General features: G+C 44.1%; 1 protein-coding gene across 1 annotated transcript in view; it reads left to right on the top strand.

Annotated features, from left to right (window-relative positions):
• Window positions 1-10,768, top strand: part of LOC115511739 (zinc finger protein 596-like) — a 31,632-nt gene extending 20,864 nt beyond the window's left edge. Inside the window, 7 exon segments of the mRNA XM_030312065.1 lie at window positions 5,546-5,631; window positions 7,377-7,503; window positions 8,223-8,318; window positions 8,785-8,868; window positions 9,221-9,720; window positions 9,722-9,817; window positions 9,819-10,768. Coding sequence (XP_030167925.1) covers window positions 5,620-5,631; window positions 7,377-7,503; window positions 8,223-8,318; window positions 8,785-8,868; window positions 9,221-9,720; window positions 9,722-9,817; window positions 9,819-9,929 — 1,026 coding nt within the window. The 5' untranslated portion in view covers window positions 5,546-5,619 and the 3' untranslated portion in view covers window positions 9,930-10,768.
• The last annotated feature ends 6,332 nt before the right edge of the window (window positions 10,769-17,100 follow it).

Below are 17,100 nucleotides of genomic sequence, written 5' to 3'. Positions count from 1 at the left end.
TTTGTTTTTCTATTTCCTGACAGTAAATATACACACTCTAGGTAGCCAAATATGTATTTTAAGCTCAAATGTTTCATTTATCTGGAGGTCACCAGGATGCTCACCGCCTGAGAGATGTCACATGATGAGTCCTCTTGAAAATCAAGAGCAGCATACAGCTCTCGCTTTAGCTTCTCTCCAGTGTTGCCTGTAACAACCCAAATCCACAAGATGGATGAAGATTGCTTTTGAGACCGTTAGAAGGATGACGAATTAAACTATGTAATCTGTTGGTGAAACAGACAACTGTATCAGTGAAACACAACAGGGAGCCCAGAAGTATACCCACACAAATACAGTCAACTGATATTTGACAAAGAAATATAATGGAGAAAAAAAGCATTTTCAACAGTGAGAGGGCAGGTAATAACTGAAATTCATATACCAAAAAAAAAAAAAAAAAAATCTAGACACAGACATTATACTCCTAAAAACTTATCTCAAAATATATAACATCTAAATATAAAACACAAGACTATACAACTCCCAAAGGAAAAAAATCAAGGTGACCTTGGGTTTGGCAATGACATTTTGGCTACAACATCAAAGGCATGATCCATGAAAGAACTGATAAGTTGAACTTGATTACAATTAAATACTTCTGCTTCAATACTGAAGAAAATGAGAAGACAGAGCCACAAGCTGGGAGAAAATATTTCCAAAACACACATCTGATAAAGGACTTAACCATAATATAAGATATTCCTAAAACTCAACAATAAGAAAATGACCAACTCCATTCAAAAATTGGCAAAAGTGGGGTGCCTGGGTGGCTCAGTCGGTTAAGCATCCGATTTCAGCTCAGTTCATGATCTCGTGGCTCTTGAGTTTGAGTCCCATATCAGGCTCTGTGCTGACAGCTCAGATACTGGAGCTGCTTCAGATTCTGTGTCTCTCTCTCTCTCTCTCTGACCCTCCCCCCCAGTTGCTCTCTGTCTCTCTCTCAAAATAAATAAACGTTAAAAAGGAGGGGGGGGATCAAAAGATCTGAACAGCCATCTCACCAAAGAAGATAGAAATAAGCATATGAAAGTATGCTCAACATCATGTCATTAGGGAAATACAAATTAAAATAAAAACGAGGAGTACCACTGCATGCCATTAGAATTCTAGGGGAAAATCCAAAATACCAACACCACCAAATGCTGGTAAAGATACACAGCAACAGGAACTCTCCTTCATTGCTGGTAGGAATGCAAACTGGTACAGCTCCTTGGAAGATAGTGGGAGGTTTTTTTTTTTTACAAAACTAAACAAACTCTTAACCATGTGATCCAGCAGTCCTGTTTCTTGTTTATCCAAATGAGCTGGAATACGTAGGTCCACACAAAAACCTACACGTGGTTGTTTTAGAACGGCTTTATTGTAATTGCCAAAACTGGAAGGAACCAAGTTCCTTCCTTCAGTAGGTGATGGATAACTAAACCGTAGTATAGCCAAACTGTAGAAATTATTCAGTGGTAAAAGAAATGAGCTTTTAAGCCAGTGAAAATGGAGGAGGTTTAAATGCCTGTTACTAAGTAAAAGAAACCAATCTGAAAAAGACATACTGTATAATCCCAACTATATGACATTCTGGAAAGGTAAAAACTATGAAGACAGTTAAAACAATCAGTGGTGGCCAGGGATTGGGTGGTGGGCAGGGATAAATAGGCAGAGTACAGGATTTTTAGGCCAGTGAAAATCTGATGATACTGTAACAGTGGATACATGTCATTGTATGTTTTTCAAAACCAGTAGAATTTACAACACCAAGAGTGAACGCTAGTATAAAACTAAGGACTTTGGGTGATGATGATGTATCACTGTAGGTTCATCAATTGTGACAAATGTAGCACTCTGGTGGTATATTGATAGTGGGGAAGGCCATTCTTTTGTGGGGACAGGAGGTATATGGGAACTGTCTGTATCTTATAGTCAGTTTGCAGTGAACCTAACATGAGTCTAAAAAGGGTTAGAAACAAAAAAAAGCATCATCTTTTTTTCCTTAACTGCCTCTATATGATTTACCTAATTAGAAAAAAAAGGCATGCCTCAATTAGATTTATATTGACTGTCATCCAGACTGGCCAGGGTCTTTTGGTTTACGTTACTGATGACGTTGTCAACTGCTTATAAAGATGGATCACCATCGCAAGAGTGATCTGTCTAGACTAGAAAGAAACTCTGAGGGTCTTTGTGTGGTGGCTGCATCCTCAAAGAGTTGGCTTTGTTAGCTTCTCCATCTGTTTGGGTCTGGGGAAGTACTGGAGAGAATTTATACCAGAAAAGACTGACTCCTGTATTTCAGAGAGGAATTTTATAATCAGAAAAATGATGGTTTATCTGACCACAGGCCATTTGGGGGGAGGCTTCCTTACTGTGGGCATAGAATTCTCTGTCTTCATAATTCAGATGTAACGATCAGAGGGGGACTTGCCTAACTCTACCATTCGTAGGTGCATTTTTCCGCATTTAGACCATCGATGAGGACAGCATAAGTAATATATAACAACAATTTCATGAGTGACCTGAAAGGGCAGTAGTTCTGTTTAAGTCAAGGCGGAGGGCAAGGGAGAGGCTTACTCTGGTTGGAGTTTAGTGAAAGTGTCTCTGTATAATTGAGATGCAGACTGAAACTGAGGAGGAGGAGGAGTATGGGGCAGGACGTTCGTTGATGGAGGTGGAAGTGAAGAATGACACCAGTGGCCAGTTTAGAAATAATAGCAGTGTGTTTGTCGGATGGATGAAGGCATTTACAATACCAACACTCAGGACGGAGCCATTAGCTAAGATTCAGACAGAGGAGGAATACATTTGATGTTTCGAGGCGGTGGAGTTACTGTCCTGGGAATATTTCATTTTAGGTGTATGTACATTTGCAGGCAGAGGTGATCATTCAGAAATGGAATCTAGACAAGAAATTGGTTACTTTCAATTTAGGGACAGCAACAAAAAAAATGTGGAGCAGTTTGAAGAAATGCGTGAGCCTACCAGGACATGGTATAAAAGGAGGAGCAGAAGCTCACGTGAAGTCTCGAGACATTCCGACAGGATTGAGGAATTCTTTGCAGAGGACATGTGATAAGGACCGATTGTAGAGGAGACTTAAGTGTCAGGTAACGGCAGCAAGATGTTCAGAAAAGGAGGTCAGGGTTTAACTCCTCCTCATTCCATGTAAGGATTTATTTATGGAGACAGTGATATTAACACGTGTACTTACAAAGTAACCATTGGTGGTCTTTGTAAGTCAGAGGGAGGGGACGACGTGAGTGAGGGACACCAGCACTTCCGGTTCGGCTCTGAAGGGAGGATGGAAGGCCAGGGGCTGGAGAGAAATCCGTCCACGAGATTTTTGCTTCAAGTTACAAGAGAGATAATGAGCGTCAATGAGGAGATAGGTGATTGTGGAGAGATGGACATGTTTTGGGGAAAGGAGAGTTCATAATATAGTTCTGAACAAAACAGGAGAAGGAATTCAGTTGGACACAGTGGACTTAGAGGCAATAGGACTTCAATTTGATAGAAAAAAATAACCAGTGGACATGAATGTAGGACTTTGGGGAAAACTGAGGCAGAATGTCACTGTATGTAAATTCATCTCTATTATAGGTTGAATTTTGTGTTCCCAAAAGTCAAATGTGGAAGTCCCAACCCTAAGAATGTATTTGGAGATTGGGCCTCACAAGTGGTAACTAAGGGAAAATGAGGTCAGTGGGGCGGGCTCGGAGTCCGTTTGACTGGTGTCTTTGCAAGAAGAGGGACTGATGTCACCAACGTGTGCCAAGCAAGAGTGTGGAGACACAGGGAGAGGAGGCCTTGGTCTCGTGCAGCGGCCAGATTCATGAGAAAATACACTTCTGTTGTTTAAGCCCCTCGGTTGGCGGGTTACTGGTTACAGCAGCCTGAGCAAACTAACACAGAATTGTAGTAGGGAAGAATCCTGTCTTTTGAAAGGGGAGAACGTGTAGATTGAAGAGCCTGCAGATTTGAAGTATTTATGGAGCGTGGAAGAATGATTCACTTCTCCAAGGTAGAGATGCCAGACACATTGAAAAGCCCTAGGAGGTGGTGGTGCTGGTGTTAGGCAGGGATCGGCTTCTTTGCCACGTGGGTCACATTTGGCCACAGAAAAGGCAGGCGCACGGAAGTCACCTGCTGCCGGTTCCCGTGCACAGAGACCTGAGTGTGGGGTGTGTTTCTTGAAAAAGTAGGAAGAGGACGTTGTAGTAACAGCGGAGGGCTTCTCGTTAAGTCAAACCGACATGATTTTCCAGGTTAAACCCAGGCATGGGGTTGTGATTCTTAAGGAATTTGAGCATGGGACACAGGCAGAGCAAGATTAAACTACAGAAAGTGTTTTGAACCTCTTCCTTCAGGTCTTTTGTTAAATGAGTAAATCAATTAAAGTCACAGTTTATCGTGAGGATTAAATAGTGGATCATGTATATATCCAAGCAGAAGTCACATTGATGCAAATTTCCTTTTTTTCCCTCTTTTTTCTGGACCCCAGGTACAAATGGGTGAGTTATCCTGTTTTTGCTTACGACACATTGTCGTCATTTTCCCGTGAAATACATTTAATTATTACTGGTATTTTAGGGGAGAAACTTACAGTCTATAAATGGCCTTCTCTGTCTTTCACACACATTTGTGTATATACGTAAATGTGCATGTACGTATACGCGCGCGTGTGTGTGTGATGCAGGTAGTGCAGCTGATGAAAGACTCTAGAATCGGATTTCAAGGCCTTGTGCTAGCGCTTAGCTAAAATAATCAAAGAGTAGCTAGATATCCTCCTGAACCCCAGCCATTCCAAGTTACTGAGTGACCTGGAGGGTTGGGACAGTACATAACAGGAGCGCTCTGACTCCTATACTCATCCTTTCTGATGCAGGGGAGCAGAATGAGTGCCACTGATCTCTCCAAATGGAGTAAGTCCTTGAATTGAGTAATCCTATCATAAACTTAGTGTTTTTGACATCCACATCTGGGTGGGGGGGGGCAGATCGCAGAGGTGGAGTTGAGGAAGAGCAGAAAGGCAATGTGGCTCCAGGAGGTTGCCATGGATGCTGGACAACCACTGCTTGTGTAGGAGAATAAGGAAAATCTGGGAAAGTCGAGTATTTACCTCCCAGATGGAAATCAAACTCGACATGCGGCCGAAGTCCCAGGATCCCCACGCTTTGGAGTCACAGAGGGAACTGAAGAACTCTGGATGCCGTGGGCTGATTGCCCATATACACTCAATACTTTCAGTGTTCTTTTCTTGAGACATCTATATTTGTATTTTTTTTTTTTGCGGGGGGGGGGGGGGGGGGATATTGTTTTTTAAGCAACGGTAGTCAGTCTTCTTAACTCTAGACACGGGAGAGGAGGCAAGTCCTCTGCATTTCTTGTAGAGCGCGCTGCAGGTTGGTGGGGGCTGGGTGGGGAGTGTCACATCCAGGTGAAGGTTTGGGGGCTTCATGACAGTTTGGACGTTATGTGCAGGACTGCATCTCATGGCTTCTTTCTCTGTCCTCAGCTTTGCCTGCTTAGTGCTTGGACTGCCAGTGAGCGAGTGACCCAGAGAAAGACACCTGCATCTGGGTATTGACAATGCAGCCACTGGTGAGTGGGGATCGCCTCTTTCCGCTTACACCCTTGTGCCATCTGACGGGTGGGATTTTCCCCATTGGCACGCATATTCCAGGTGCAGTCAGGAAGTATTCAGGGATTCGAGCTCCAGCGAAATCTCCCCAGGACTCGGGATGGTTCTAATGGGTCAGGAACTCCTCAGTAACTAATAACCTTTCTACCTCACACTAGTTTACTCTCGCCTCCATTAAGCTTATGTATTTACAGAAAAGAAGAAAGACGTTTTTTCCTCTAACTTAGTCCATATCCTTACCGGGAATTGATTCACTCACTAATCAAGCTGTTGGCTATAATGGTCCTTGTAAAGGGTTGTGATGAAGAGATGAGCCAGGAGGGCAACACTGTAGTCCAATAGGGAGGTGGGTTCTGACAGTCCAGTGTACAGGTCCTGGTTGGGGTCTTTGGTGTGTGAAAGGAGCACGAGAAAAGTTTAGGCCAGAAAAGGCATGAAGGGTCACTCATTCTGTCCAGTTTTAAAGTTTTGATAGAGTGTATTTGTACTTTTGGAAATTTCTTAAAAGAGAACTAACTTTTCACTATCATTCATGTTCCCAGTCACACATTTTGCCTTACTGTAATTAACCTTTTAAGAAAATATTTCTTAGCTGCAATAGTGTATAGGGAGTATTATTTCCATAACTGTGGCTATATACTCAGGACAAGGGAGTAGAGTACAATTTAAGATCCTGCAGAAACTTTTTACGAATTAAATAAACCAAAACCAGGTCAAGAGACTTCTGTTATCCTTTAGCAGAAGGACCAGATAGAGACAGTGATAACTGTGTCTGAGGTCCCAGAGAAGATTGGATTGGGAGTCCTCGTGGCACAGGACCGTCAGGGCCAGGACTGTCCCCAGCACAGCCGTCTCAGAGGTCCCCTGCTTTGCTGCGGAGCCTTCTGACCTTGTCCTTTATTATGAACATCTGCGTCCCATAGAGATGAGCGAGACGACACTATTTTTACCAGTTCTTTATGAAACCTGTTCATTTTGAAGAATGCTAGAGATGGTTTCAAGGTTCTTGGGACAATGTAAGGAGTAATAGGCAAATGGCTTATATTTTATACACGTTTATTAGGAAGAAACTTCGTACATTAGTTTATCAGGTCTTCCAGTACTCGTAACAGTTTATTAACGTTTACCTATGGGAATGGCGTCATGGTTTAAAGAGACAAGTCACGGTTATTGTTTGCCTTACAGTGAGTCGGTAAAGTTACTTGAAATTACCAGAAAGTGAGTTTTAGTTATTAATTTTCAAGTGCCACATATCAGAAACCATCATTACCAGTTTTATTTTAGACTTGTCTTTATTTTACGTATTTACTTTTGTAAGTAGGCTTCACACCCAGTGTGGGGCTTGAAACTCACAATCCAGAGGTCAAGAGTCACCTGCTGTACTGACTGAGCCAGCCAGGAGCCCTAGAAATACCAGTTGTTGTTGTTTTTTTTAAAGTTCCAGGTAATACTATATCACGCTTCACGTGATACCCCCCTTATAAAGAAGTTTTATTGCTTCAGACTGGATGTATCTCTGTGATGAATCTGAAAGGCAGCTGCCCATTCAGTACTGAGAATGAGCTGACGGAACCCCACGTTCAGTTTGATCTTTCGACACACCCGGCGCCTCCGCCCCCTCCTCAGAGCTGTCAGCTCAACCCTCCTACTCTGGATCGCCTGTTGGGAGTGCTCGGTCTAAACCGGAATATCCATGATGTTTCAGGAATCAGTGACATTTGAAGATGTAGCTGTAGACTTCACCCAGGAAGAGTGGGCCCTACTGGACGCATCCCAGCGAAAACTGTTCAGAGATGTGATGCTGGAAAATATACGTCATCTGGTCTCCCTGGGTGAGTCTGCCAGTACGTGTGTATCTGTATGCATGTATACGTATACAGATGGGTGGGTCGGGAGGTAGTCAGTCCATCCGTCCACAGGAATCTGGAATAGCTTCGACATACCCACTCCACACTCTTCCCTGAATCTTTCATAGACCTTCCTGGAAAAATAAGTTATTTCTTTGTATTTTGCTCCATCTAGTTTGTCACCCCACTAGAATGTAATCTTAGCCACACTTTAATGTTTTTGTTGCTACTCAGTCTCTAACACAAAGAGAACTGGGAACTCGGTATTTCTGAATGTAGAAATAAGCTGATTAAACATTTTCTAAATAATTATTCTGCTCTAGTCACTGTGGCAAGAGTTGAAAGCAGACTAATGACAACAATAGAACTGGTTATTCTTGTAGAGCTTATGTTTGTTGGTGTCTGTTTGAAAATAATATTCAACCCACTCTGGAGATATTCAGCGTGTAATGCAGACTGACTGTTTGGCGTTCTTTGAGCTTGGGCATGGACATCAGCATCCAGAGGTCTTCACTGTTGTGAACACACTGTCTGGATGTCAGTGTTCTTTTCTATTCAAGTGGTGCCTGGGGTGAACTTCAGTGTTGTCCTTGTCCTTCCTCAGTAGCCTGTCCTGGACTTGATGATAATTACTAGCTTCGGGGAAGGAGAGGACTTTTATCAGCACAGAATTCAAAATCCATGTACCTTTTTTCAATGACCAGGGTACCAACATTGCCAGTCAGATGTGATTTTCCAGCTGGAGCAGGGAGAAGAGCTGTGGGCTGAAGGAAGTGGATCTCTCCAAAGCCAGGGTCCAGGTGAGCCGCAGGGACCTGTGCTTAGTAGGCCACGTGCCTATTCAGTAGGGAGCATGTTCCTGGAAATGCCGGCTGAAGGTCTTGTCCAGTGAGGGATGCTTCCTAAAATGCGAGGAAGGACACTGGGGCAGAATTCTTCAGTTACCATTATTCCTCGCATGTGACAGGCATGGTTCATGTTTCCTCCTGCCACTGTCTTTTTTTTGGCTTTAGGGAGAGCATATTCATGTGCTTATCACAGTTAAATTTTCACGCAGTAACTCACACTGCCTACCCAACTTCTCTCCCTTAGAATTTTTTTATAATTCAATTTGAAATCTTCACTTGCCAATTACCTAGTATTCCTGGAGTATTCCTTCCCTTGATTTATTTGTCCCCATCAAAGTCCCATGGGTCTTGGTGCTTTTCAACATTTTCATTCTCCTAATGCCATTCGAAATATTTGTGTTTTTTTCAATTGTTTTAGGTGGGGAAAGTGCCCTTAAAGAACAAGACATGATAGCCCCCACAGCGTATCAGCAGCAAGGACACATCTATGGTCACGCCAGAGGTGAGTTCCAGGGGTAGTCACCCAGCTCACTCAAAGACCTGGAAATAGGATGTTAGTAATTGAGCACAGTAGCCTAATTTACATTAAGTTGGGATTAAGCCTTTTTTTTGAGCAAAGCTTTAATGAATCTGAGCTCAAATCCATAACCTGAGATCTTTAAGAAAAGGTTTTTTAAACATTAACTGTAGTCTTTGAAACATGTTAAGGTCTCCAAAATCAGGTGATAATCTCTGCGGTTGGGATGCTACAAAAGGGAAAATCTTCATGTATGCAGGGAGTAACCCATCATGTGTATGCAAGTAATACTGAATTTTGATTGGAGGACATCACTGAACGATTTCTATTCCTATAGAGAAGGGAACGTATGGACATAGACAAAGCTTTACCAACCTTCCACCTCTTTCCCCAAAGCAGAAGTCTCCTTTGCCAGAGGATCCCTTTGAATGCAGTGACTTGGAAGAAGATTTCACTCGCAGCTTCATGGTGACTCGGCGTCTGTTGACTCCCACAGAAAAGACCCCCTGTGTCAGTAAACAGTGTCAAAAATCCGTTAGTGAGTCGTACCTTAATCAACACAAGCACCTTCACACTAGAGGTAAATCATGTGAGTGCCATCTGTGTGGGCAAGCCTTTAGCAATTGCTCCAGCCTGAGGAGACACGAGATGACTCACACCGGAGAGAAGCCCTACGAATGCCGTCTCTGTGGGAATGCCTTCATTCAAAGCTCTGACCTTAGAAAACACAATCTGACTCACACTGGAGAGAAACCGTACGAGTGTCACCTGTGTGGGAAAGCCTTCAGCCAGTCCTCCAACCTCAGACAGCACGAGAGAACGCACACGGGGGAGCAACCCGTACGAGTGCCACCTCTGTGGGAAAGCCTTCAGTAAATGCTCTGCCCTCAGACGGCACGAGAGAACGCACACGGGGGAGAAACCGTACGAGTGCCACCCTCTGTGGGAAAGCCTTCAGTCAGTGTTCTGCCCTGAGACGACACGAGGGCACCCACAATGGAGAGAAAATTAGGAATGCCTTCGGCAAATGTCCTGACCTCACATGACCCGCGTGGCACGACTGTCACGAAGGCGGGCACCACGTCCACCACAGCGGTTTAACACTGAAACGCGCCACAGGACTCGCACGTCGTTCGGTCTCATTCGTCAGACTCACGCAAACTTCTCTGGGAGAAATCCACCATGTGCCATCCACGCGGCAAGACCTTCGGTCAGTGCTCCGACCACAGGCGACATGAGCGCACTCACTCTGTAAATGCGAGGAAGGGACAGGTTTGCGGCCACGGCTCTCGGCCTCGGCACCTCCACGCGGGAGAAGCCCGAGGTCGGTAATCACCGTGCACGCCGCTCAGCAGGCACCGGGCCTGTGCCCAAGAAAGCTCAGTGAGGTCTGAGTAGACGCTCGCCCCAGATGGAAGAGGAGAACGCTCTTGAGGAACACCAAAAGTCACACCGCGGTGAAGACGCACGGGAACCGCCTGGCTCACAGAGAAGCCCCGTGGCGCATGTGAGGACACAGACCCTACAGAGCAGTGTCACCAGCAGAGGAGACTCCAGTGGTCACTCACTTCTTAGCCAACGTTAAAGTTCTTACCCTAAGGAGACATCAGTCGTGAAACCAAAGTGGAGGTAACTTCAGCTAGATTTCACATCAGAAAACTAAGTCGGGGACAAACAACCTCTAAAAGAGCCTTTGACGTAGAATTTAGCAAATATTTCAGGATTTTGAGAAAATAACTATTTATGGGGAAATGTGGCATGTAAGTGCAAAATAGTAAGGTGATCCGGGAATACTGAATGCAGAAGTTTGTAAGAAATTAAATTTTTTCAATAGATTATTACTTGTAAATATTTAAGCAATAAACCCTGTTGCTGAAAAATCTAATGTTGGTGAAGTTCTAGTTTTCTCTGCGTGGTTGTAAACAGGGGCTCGAGCCTGCGCTCCTCGGTACGTGAGTGAAACTCAGCAGGACTCCGTGTCTCCCCCTTTCTCCAGCAGTTTCTTCCACACAGATCAGGTCCGCTCTTTCCAACGTGTCACCGTCAGCTGCCTCCTGCGCCCTGGTGGCACACAGCAGGGACGCTCAGCCCGGCCCGGCAGGACCCTGCTGGACATTAGTGTAAGCTGCAGGGTTGTCTCCTGCCTGTGCCCTCAGGCGACCACATGGGGCCAGGGAAACCGGCAGTGGTCTTTCCAGACCAACGACATTCCTTGGAGTTTTTCCAGGAAGCTTCTTTGGGGGTAGGAGTTCATCCCACAACCATACCTAACATCTGCTCAAGTGAGTCCTGAGTTACGTGCCTACCTGCGCTCCAGAGCCACGGCCGTGCACCCCCAAGCAGTCCTGCAAAGAAAACTAGTACCCTAAAATCCCCTAACCTGTCAGACATCACAGAAGACTTTGGCATAAATGTAACGTACTCTTCTCCAAACAAAATGAAAGTTCTCACAGGGGCCGTCTCCCCAGCTTTGGTCCCAGGCCCTGGAAATGCTCTGCCCTTCAACAAACCCTCATACTGGACCTAAACCTCAAGGGGGGGATGTTCTCTTCCCAAGCTGCCAGAATCCTAAAATCTTAGCCTGGGACCAATTAAATGAGCACATCTCTGGGTGGAACTGATCGTTAAAAAAATTTTTTTGAGAGACAGGGAGAGAGGCAGCATGAGCGGGGGAAGAGCAGAGAGAGAGGGAGGGAGACACAGAATCCAAAGCAGGCTCCAGGCTCCGGGCTGTCAGAATAGAACCTGATGCGGGGCTCAAACTCACAAACCATGAGATCGTGACTTGAGCCAAAGTCAGACGCCCAACCAGTGGAGCCACCCGGGCACCCCAGATCATTTTTAAAAATTACCCACCAGTGATTTTACCCTGCAGCCAGGGTGAGTCATGCGCGAGGACAATAAGCAATCAATGTCCAACATCTTGGCACCCAGGCTGGAGAGGCAGGTCTGTGATCAGGCAGGGACCCAGGGAGGTATGAAGGGGACCAATTAGTGATTAGAAATTCAGACCCTGGAGACAAACCTCATGGGTTTTAATTTCCACTGTCACAGCCAGTGAGATCTTGTTACTGAACCTGTGACTCATCAGTTCTAAGGCAGAATTAAGCTTACTGCTTTCATCTTCAGACTTACTGAAAAGACTAAGAACTCGGTTCTGCATATATCAAGTTGTTATTACAGGTAATAGGTATTTTGTATTTGCCAGTAACATTGCATAAGCAGAGATGTGAATTTACCCCTCTGCCCTATTTTTATATTGAAATATTTCATAACCATTCTTAAAAATCACACACCCTCTGCCCGTGTGTCTCCAGGAAGGAAGGGATCCATCCTGTGCCTCCTGGGGGTGGGGCCTGTGCTAGAGTTGGGACCCCTAAGATGACGCACACACCCCCTTCTGAGAGGATCTCATGTTCCAAGGGGCTTATCTCCACCGACCTATGGATGGAAGTGTGCTGGGCCGCTGTACTGAGATCAAGGGACTTCAGGGCAGATAAAGGAAATCTATGACTACAAGGTGATGGAGTGACACAACTAGCTTTGTCTGGGGTGGCACGTTGACAACTTGCTGTAAGGGGAAGTCCCTCACAAGTTGACTCCTTCCAGAGGAAAACAGCGTGGGGCCACCACCCAGAAGGGGAGGCTGGCAACAGAGCTCCGGGCAGGGCGGGGGGAGAGCCATCTTCGCGTCCAGATGAAGTCTCGTTCGCACACGGGGAGTCCCCGGGTCACATCTGCGGGGGGCTAGCAGCACTGAGAGCACTGGACGGTCCACGGTTTACCTTTATGGCTAGTGGCTAGCAGGTGCAATGTCAGTATGCACAGCACGCAGGCTCTGAATGGTTAAAAATCTGCTAATCCGAGCTGTTTACAGTAATTGGGTGTAAAAATGCGAGTTTGGCACTGGTGGGTTTTTAAGCTCATGGGCCTGGTCTGCTGCAAAGAAGTAAAAAATACGGAGACCATCTTTGGCTCATTTATAAATGAGGTGATAATTTCAACTGATTTTTCTTCGTGTTCACTGGTTATTTCTTTCGCCTGCTCAAATCCAGGGTTGGAGCCTTTCGTCATTGTACTCTTCGGAATTGTGCTCTTTGGCTCCAGAACTTCTATTTGATTCCGTCCTGTAACTTCTGTCTCCTTATTGAAACTCCCAACTTGGTGAAATAACATTCTTCTGGTTTCCTTCAATCCTTTGAGCCTCACGGAGACACCTGTTCTGAAGCTTCTGTCCAGCACGTGCACGGTCTGTGCTTCCTCAGAGACCGCATCTGTCTGATCCTCTTTTCCGGAGGGTGGGGTATACCTTCTGATTTCTTCACATGACTCATAATTTTTTGCCGCATACTGGATATTTTGAATATTAGAAGCTGTCCTCAGAAACCAGATTCTCCTACCGTCCCAGGGTCTGTTGTTATGTCGCTTGTTCAGTGATTTTCTCAACTCTTTGTAACGGCTGTTCGGCGTGTGTGGCCCTGAAGTCTGTTCCGTCAGCTCAGGGGTCACCTCGTGACTTAAGACCGATCTCCTTCAACAACTGCAGCCAAAACACCCCGGTGTGGCGCCAGTCACAGCAGACTGACTCTGTAGGCCCTCTCCTCCAGGGCTCGGGCAGGACGTCGGCCCTGTCCCACCCTTTCCTGCACCTGCTCCAGTGCTGACGGTGGACTCGCGTGGTGCCCTCACACGTTTTCCCAGCACGTGTCCAACCGCAGGCATCAGCGTGGCCTTCAGATGCCGCGGCGCTCGGCAGGCTTATCTCCCAGCTTCCTCCCTCGGGGGCTCCCTGGTCCGCCTGCCTCCCGCCCCTGTGCTCAATCCCTGCAAGTGCAGCTAGTAGATTTCATTGAGATGCTCTTGACATTGCCAGCCAGGAGGGTCCTTCAGCCCCCAGAAAGTTCTAAGGCCGTCGCAAAAGGAGAGCCCGTCCCTCCTGGAGCCCCCAGACGGGTCTGAACGCACAACTACGATTCCCTGAGAACGACGTTTGCGTTGCCCTGGCACCAGAAGGCTGCGTCGGGAACGTGGGCCACTCACGGCTGCCACAAAGCTGGGGAGTATGGCAAAGTAGGTGGGCAAGTTAGAACATCACACTGCTGTTTTACTGAAATCAAATAGCTTTTGTTCTTCACGAAGCATCCCCCCAATTATTTGAACTATCAATAGCTCATTCTCCAACTTAATTTTGCAATTTTTGTTTTCCTAGTCCAGTTCTGTTTCCCCTGGCATTTGAAGATTTTAACTTACCTCTACTCTCTAAAAAATCTTACTAACATTAGGCAAATATGTAGAAGGAATGCTATCTGTTGTGTCCAAATTCCGAATAACCAACAATTTATCCTCAAGGATTCAGTTTCATTTTATTACTTCCTGAAGACCCCAACTAACTGCCTTGTGTTTAGAGACAACACACATCATCATGGTATAACATATTTAAATACCCCTACCTTTATTTTCTAGACACACTACAACATAAAAAGTTATTAGCGTGCATTTCTCTGGGGAAAGCTTAATCTATAGCCTATAAGAAAGAATTACGGGAAATACCCTGCTGCCGCGGTTTTGGATTTTTGTTTTTTGTTTTCCCAGGACAAAAATTTAGAACCCTAAACCTACTCCATATTTTAGTTACCTCCATTTCCAAAACTAGAATACAAACTCCCAGAGGAACTTAACATTGTTTTCTCCTGGTATATTTTACTAACACCCAGCAGGAGAACTCAATTCAAGACTCAGAGCTTTGGCAAGGCTGTTTTCCACATTACACAAATATTCTTGTGGTTAATACCTTTCAAACACTGCTCACATGTCACTCCATAAAGCCGGTCTTAATTCTATCAGCCCAAGTTAGGTCCTGGACCCGGAGACCTTTCACAATACTTGGCTTTCATGTCTCTAGTACAGGCTTTATTTCAGTGTATCCCTTCTCTGGAGAATTCTCCTTGAGTGTTCATTTACTCATCAAAACCGTGTACATGAAACATACCAGGCATTGGTCTGAGAGCTCAGGATGCAGAGATGAACACAGAATTATTTCTGACTTCAGAGTCTGGTGGGTGTTACATCCAGATCTTAGCTTGAGAAGCAGCAGTACAAGGCAGAGGTTACAGGAACATATTTAGAACCAGACATTGTCTGAAGACCACGTCTACCATTTAGGAGCTGTGGGGCTTTGAGTAAATCATTTAACCATTTACTAATTGTGGGTAATATTTCATAGGCTTTTTTGAGAACAGAATGAGTTAAATCATGTAACGCATTTACAAACATGGCTGGTCTAGAAGAACTCCATGAATATATATTTTTAAAAATTGAGATGTTTCCTTGGAAAGCTTTCTTAAATGTCTCCACATTGTTCAAAATACCACGCTAATACCATGCTAAAGCAACACATTATGCTAATTATAAAGTTCTACGCAACTAATCACTGTAGTATGGTATTCTGAACATACACATTTGATACATGTCACTAATTTGATCGATACCATTAATCTGTGAAGGAAGCACCCTGACTGCATTTGGCTTGATCCCCAATCTTGTGTGTTTGTCAAGTAGTCTTCAAACCCATGAGAACATCCCACCTGCTCACCGATTTCACACACAAAAAATGGGGACCTTTTGTTTGTACACTATTTAAAAACACTACCTTACTTAAATGCACAGAATAAATTTTGCATACAAATAATGAGCTGAGCAGAGCACAGATCTCCCATAACCATGGGGTGTGGGGAGACAGGCCAGAGTTGCTCCGTTGTCATGGCTCATGCCAGGTAGGCTTTTATATCAAAACCATCTTTCATTAACTTCTTCATAATAAGAACATTTCCAGCTTTTCTTTCATATCAATAAAGTCAATAAACTATTTTGACTGTTGATATTTTATGATTATAGGAATATACCTTATAATCTAGTATGTTGTTCATAATGAATGACTTCTGTTGCAGAATGGAAAAGCATGAAATGTATTTTGCTTCCTGTGTCCTTTTTTTTATATCTTTTTAATGTTTGATTATTTTTGAGAGAGAGAGAGAGAGAGAGAGAGACAGTGTGAGTGGAGGAGGGGCAGAATCGGAAGCAGGCTCCAGGCTCTGAGCTGGCAGCACAGAGCCTGAGGCGGGGCTCCAACCCACGCACTTTGAGATCATGACCCGAGCTGAAGTCGGACACTCAACTGACTGAGTCACCCAGGTGCCCGTGCTTCACATGTTCTTAACAGTATTTGAGGCCTACTGTGATTTCCTCATTAGAAATTCCATTTGAATTTTGTTAAACATAACAGGCAAATCTTTTTGCCTACTTAATAGGCAAATCTTTTTGCCTACTTAATAGCTTGTAAGGCCAACTATAGTTACAACCATTTCTAGGGTTGGGCCTCCAATAACGATTATGAGGTATTTCTTTCCCCCCCAAAAATAACAGCATCTGAAAGCTTTTACAAAATAGTCTGCCATTTTTACTTTTTGTTACTCTACAAACCACCATCTACGAAACTCAGATGAAATGTTTTTAAAACTCTCCTGTTTGGGTAAGCACTACGAAAAGCTATCAGATCTTCATGGTGCTACACTCTGTTTACACTCTTACAAACCTTAACAAGTTTCTTAGTTGGATAGTTGGATAGATTTGACTGTGCTAAAAGTGTGTATGGAAACACACAAGAACAAGAATCCTTTGGAGTAAGGAAGCCAATTACAGTGAATCAATTCACCATTAGAAGTGCTATGAAATCAGCCTTTGGAAATGTTGAGACAAGATATGACAGAGAATTTTAAAATCTGAATGCTGACCCTCTTAGAAAAGCTATTTTTAGAGAGTAAGACACATAAACTCAACTATACCAGAACCACACACACACACACAAACATATGCAATACACAATCATATATTAGTTCTATTTACCCATCTATGTCAAAATTCTTCCAAATTAAAAAAATAGAGAATATGACTAGTACACTGTCAATTATGAGTTATTAATAGTAGGAATAATCAAACATGTAAGTAAGTGTTAGAAAATTATAATGGTGTTTTTAATAAACTTTTAATTTTGGAATAGATTGTATTCAGAATAAATTTACAGAAAATTTGCAAAAATATAAAGATATTTCCCATATACCTAAGACCCAGTTCCCTCTCTTATCATCTTGCACCACTATGCCATTTTTGACTCAATTTATGAATTAATATGTCATCAACTAAAGTCGATACGTCATTCCG

Source organism: Lynx canadensis, chromosome B1, assembly GCF_007474595.2.
Source record: "Lynx canadensis isolate LIC74 chromosome B1, mLynCan4.pri.v2, whole genome shotgun sequence".
NCBI classification, from domain to species: Eukaryota; Metazoa; Chordata; class Mammalia; order Carnivora; family Felidae; genus Lynx; species Lynx canadensis.
The sequence above is the reverse complement of the archived record's forward strand: the minus strand, read 5'-3'. Positions and strand labels throughout refer to the sequence as shown.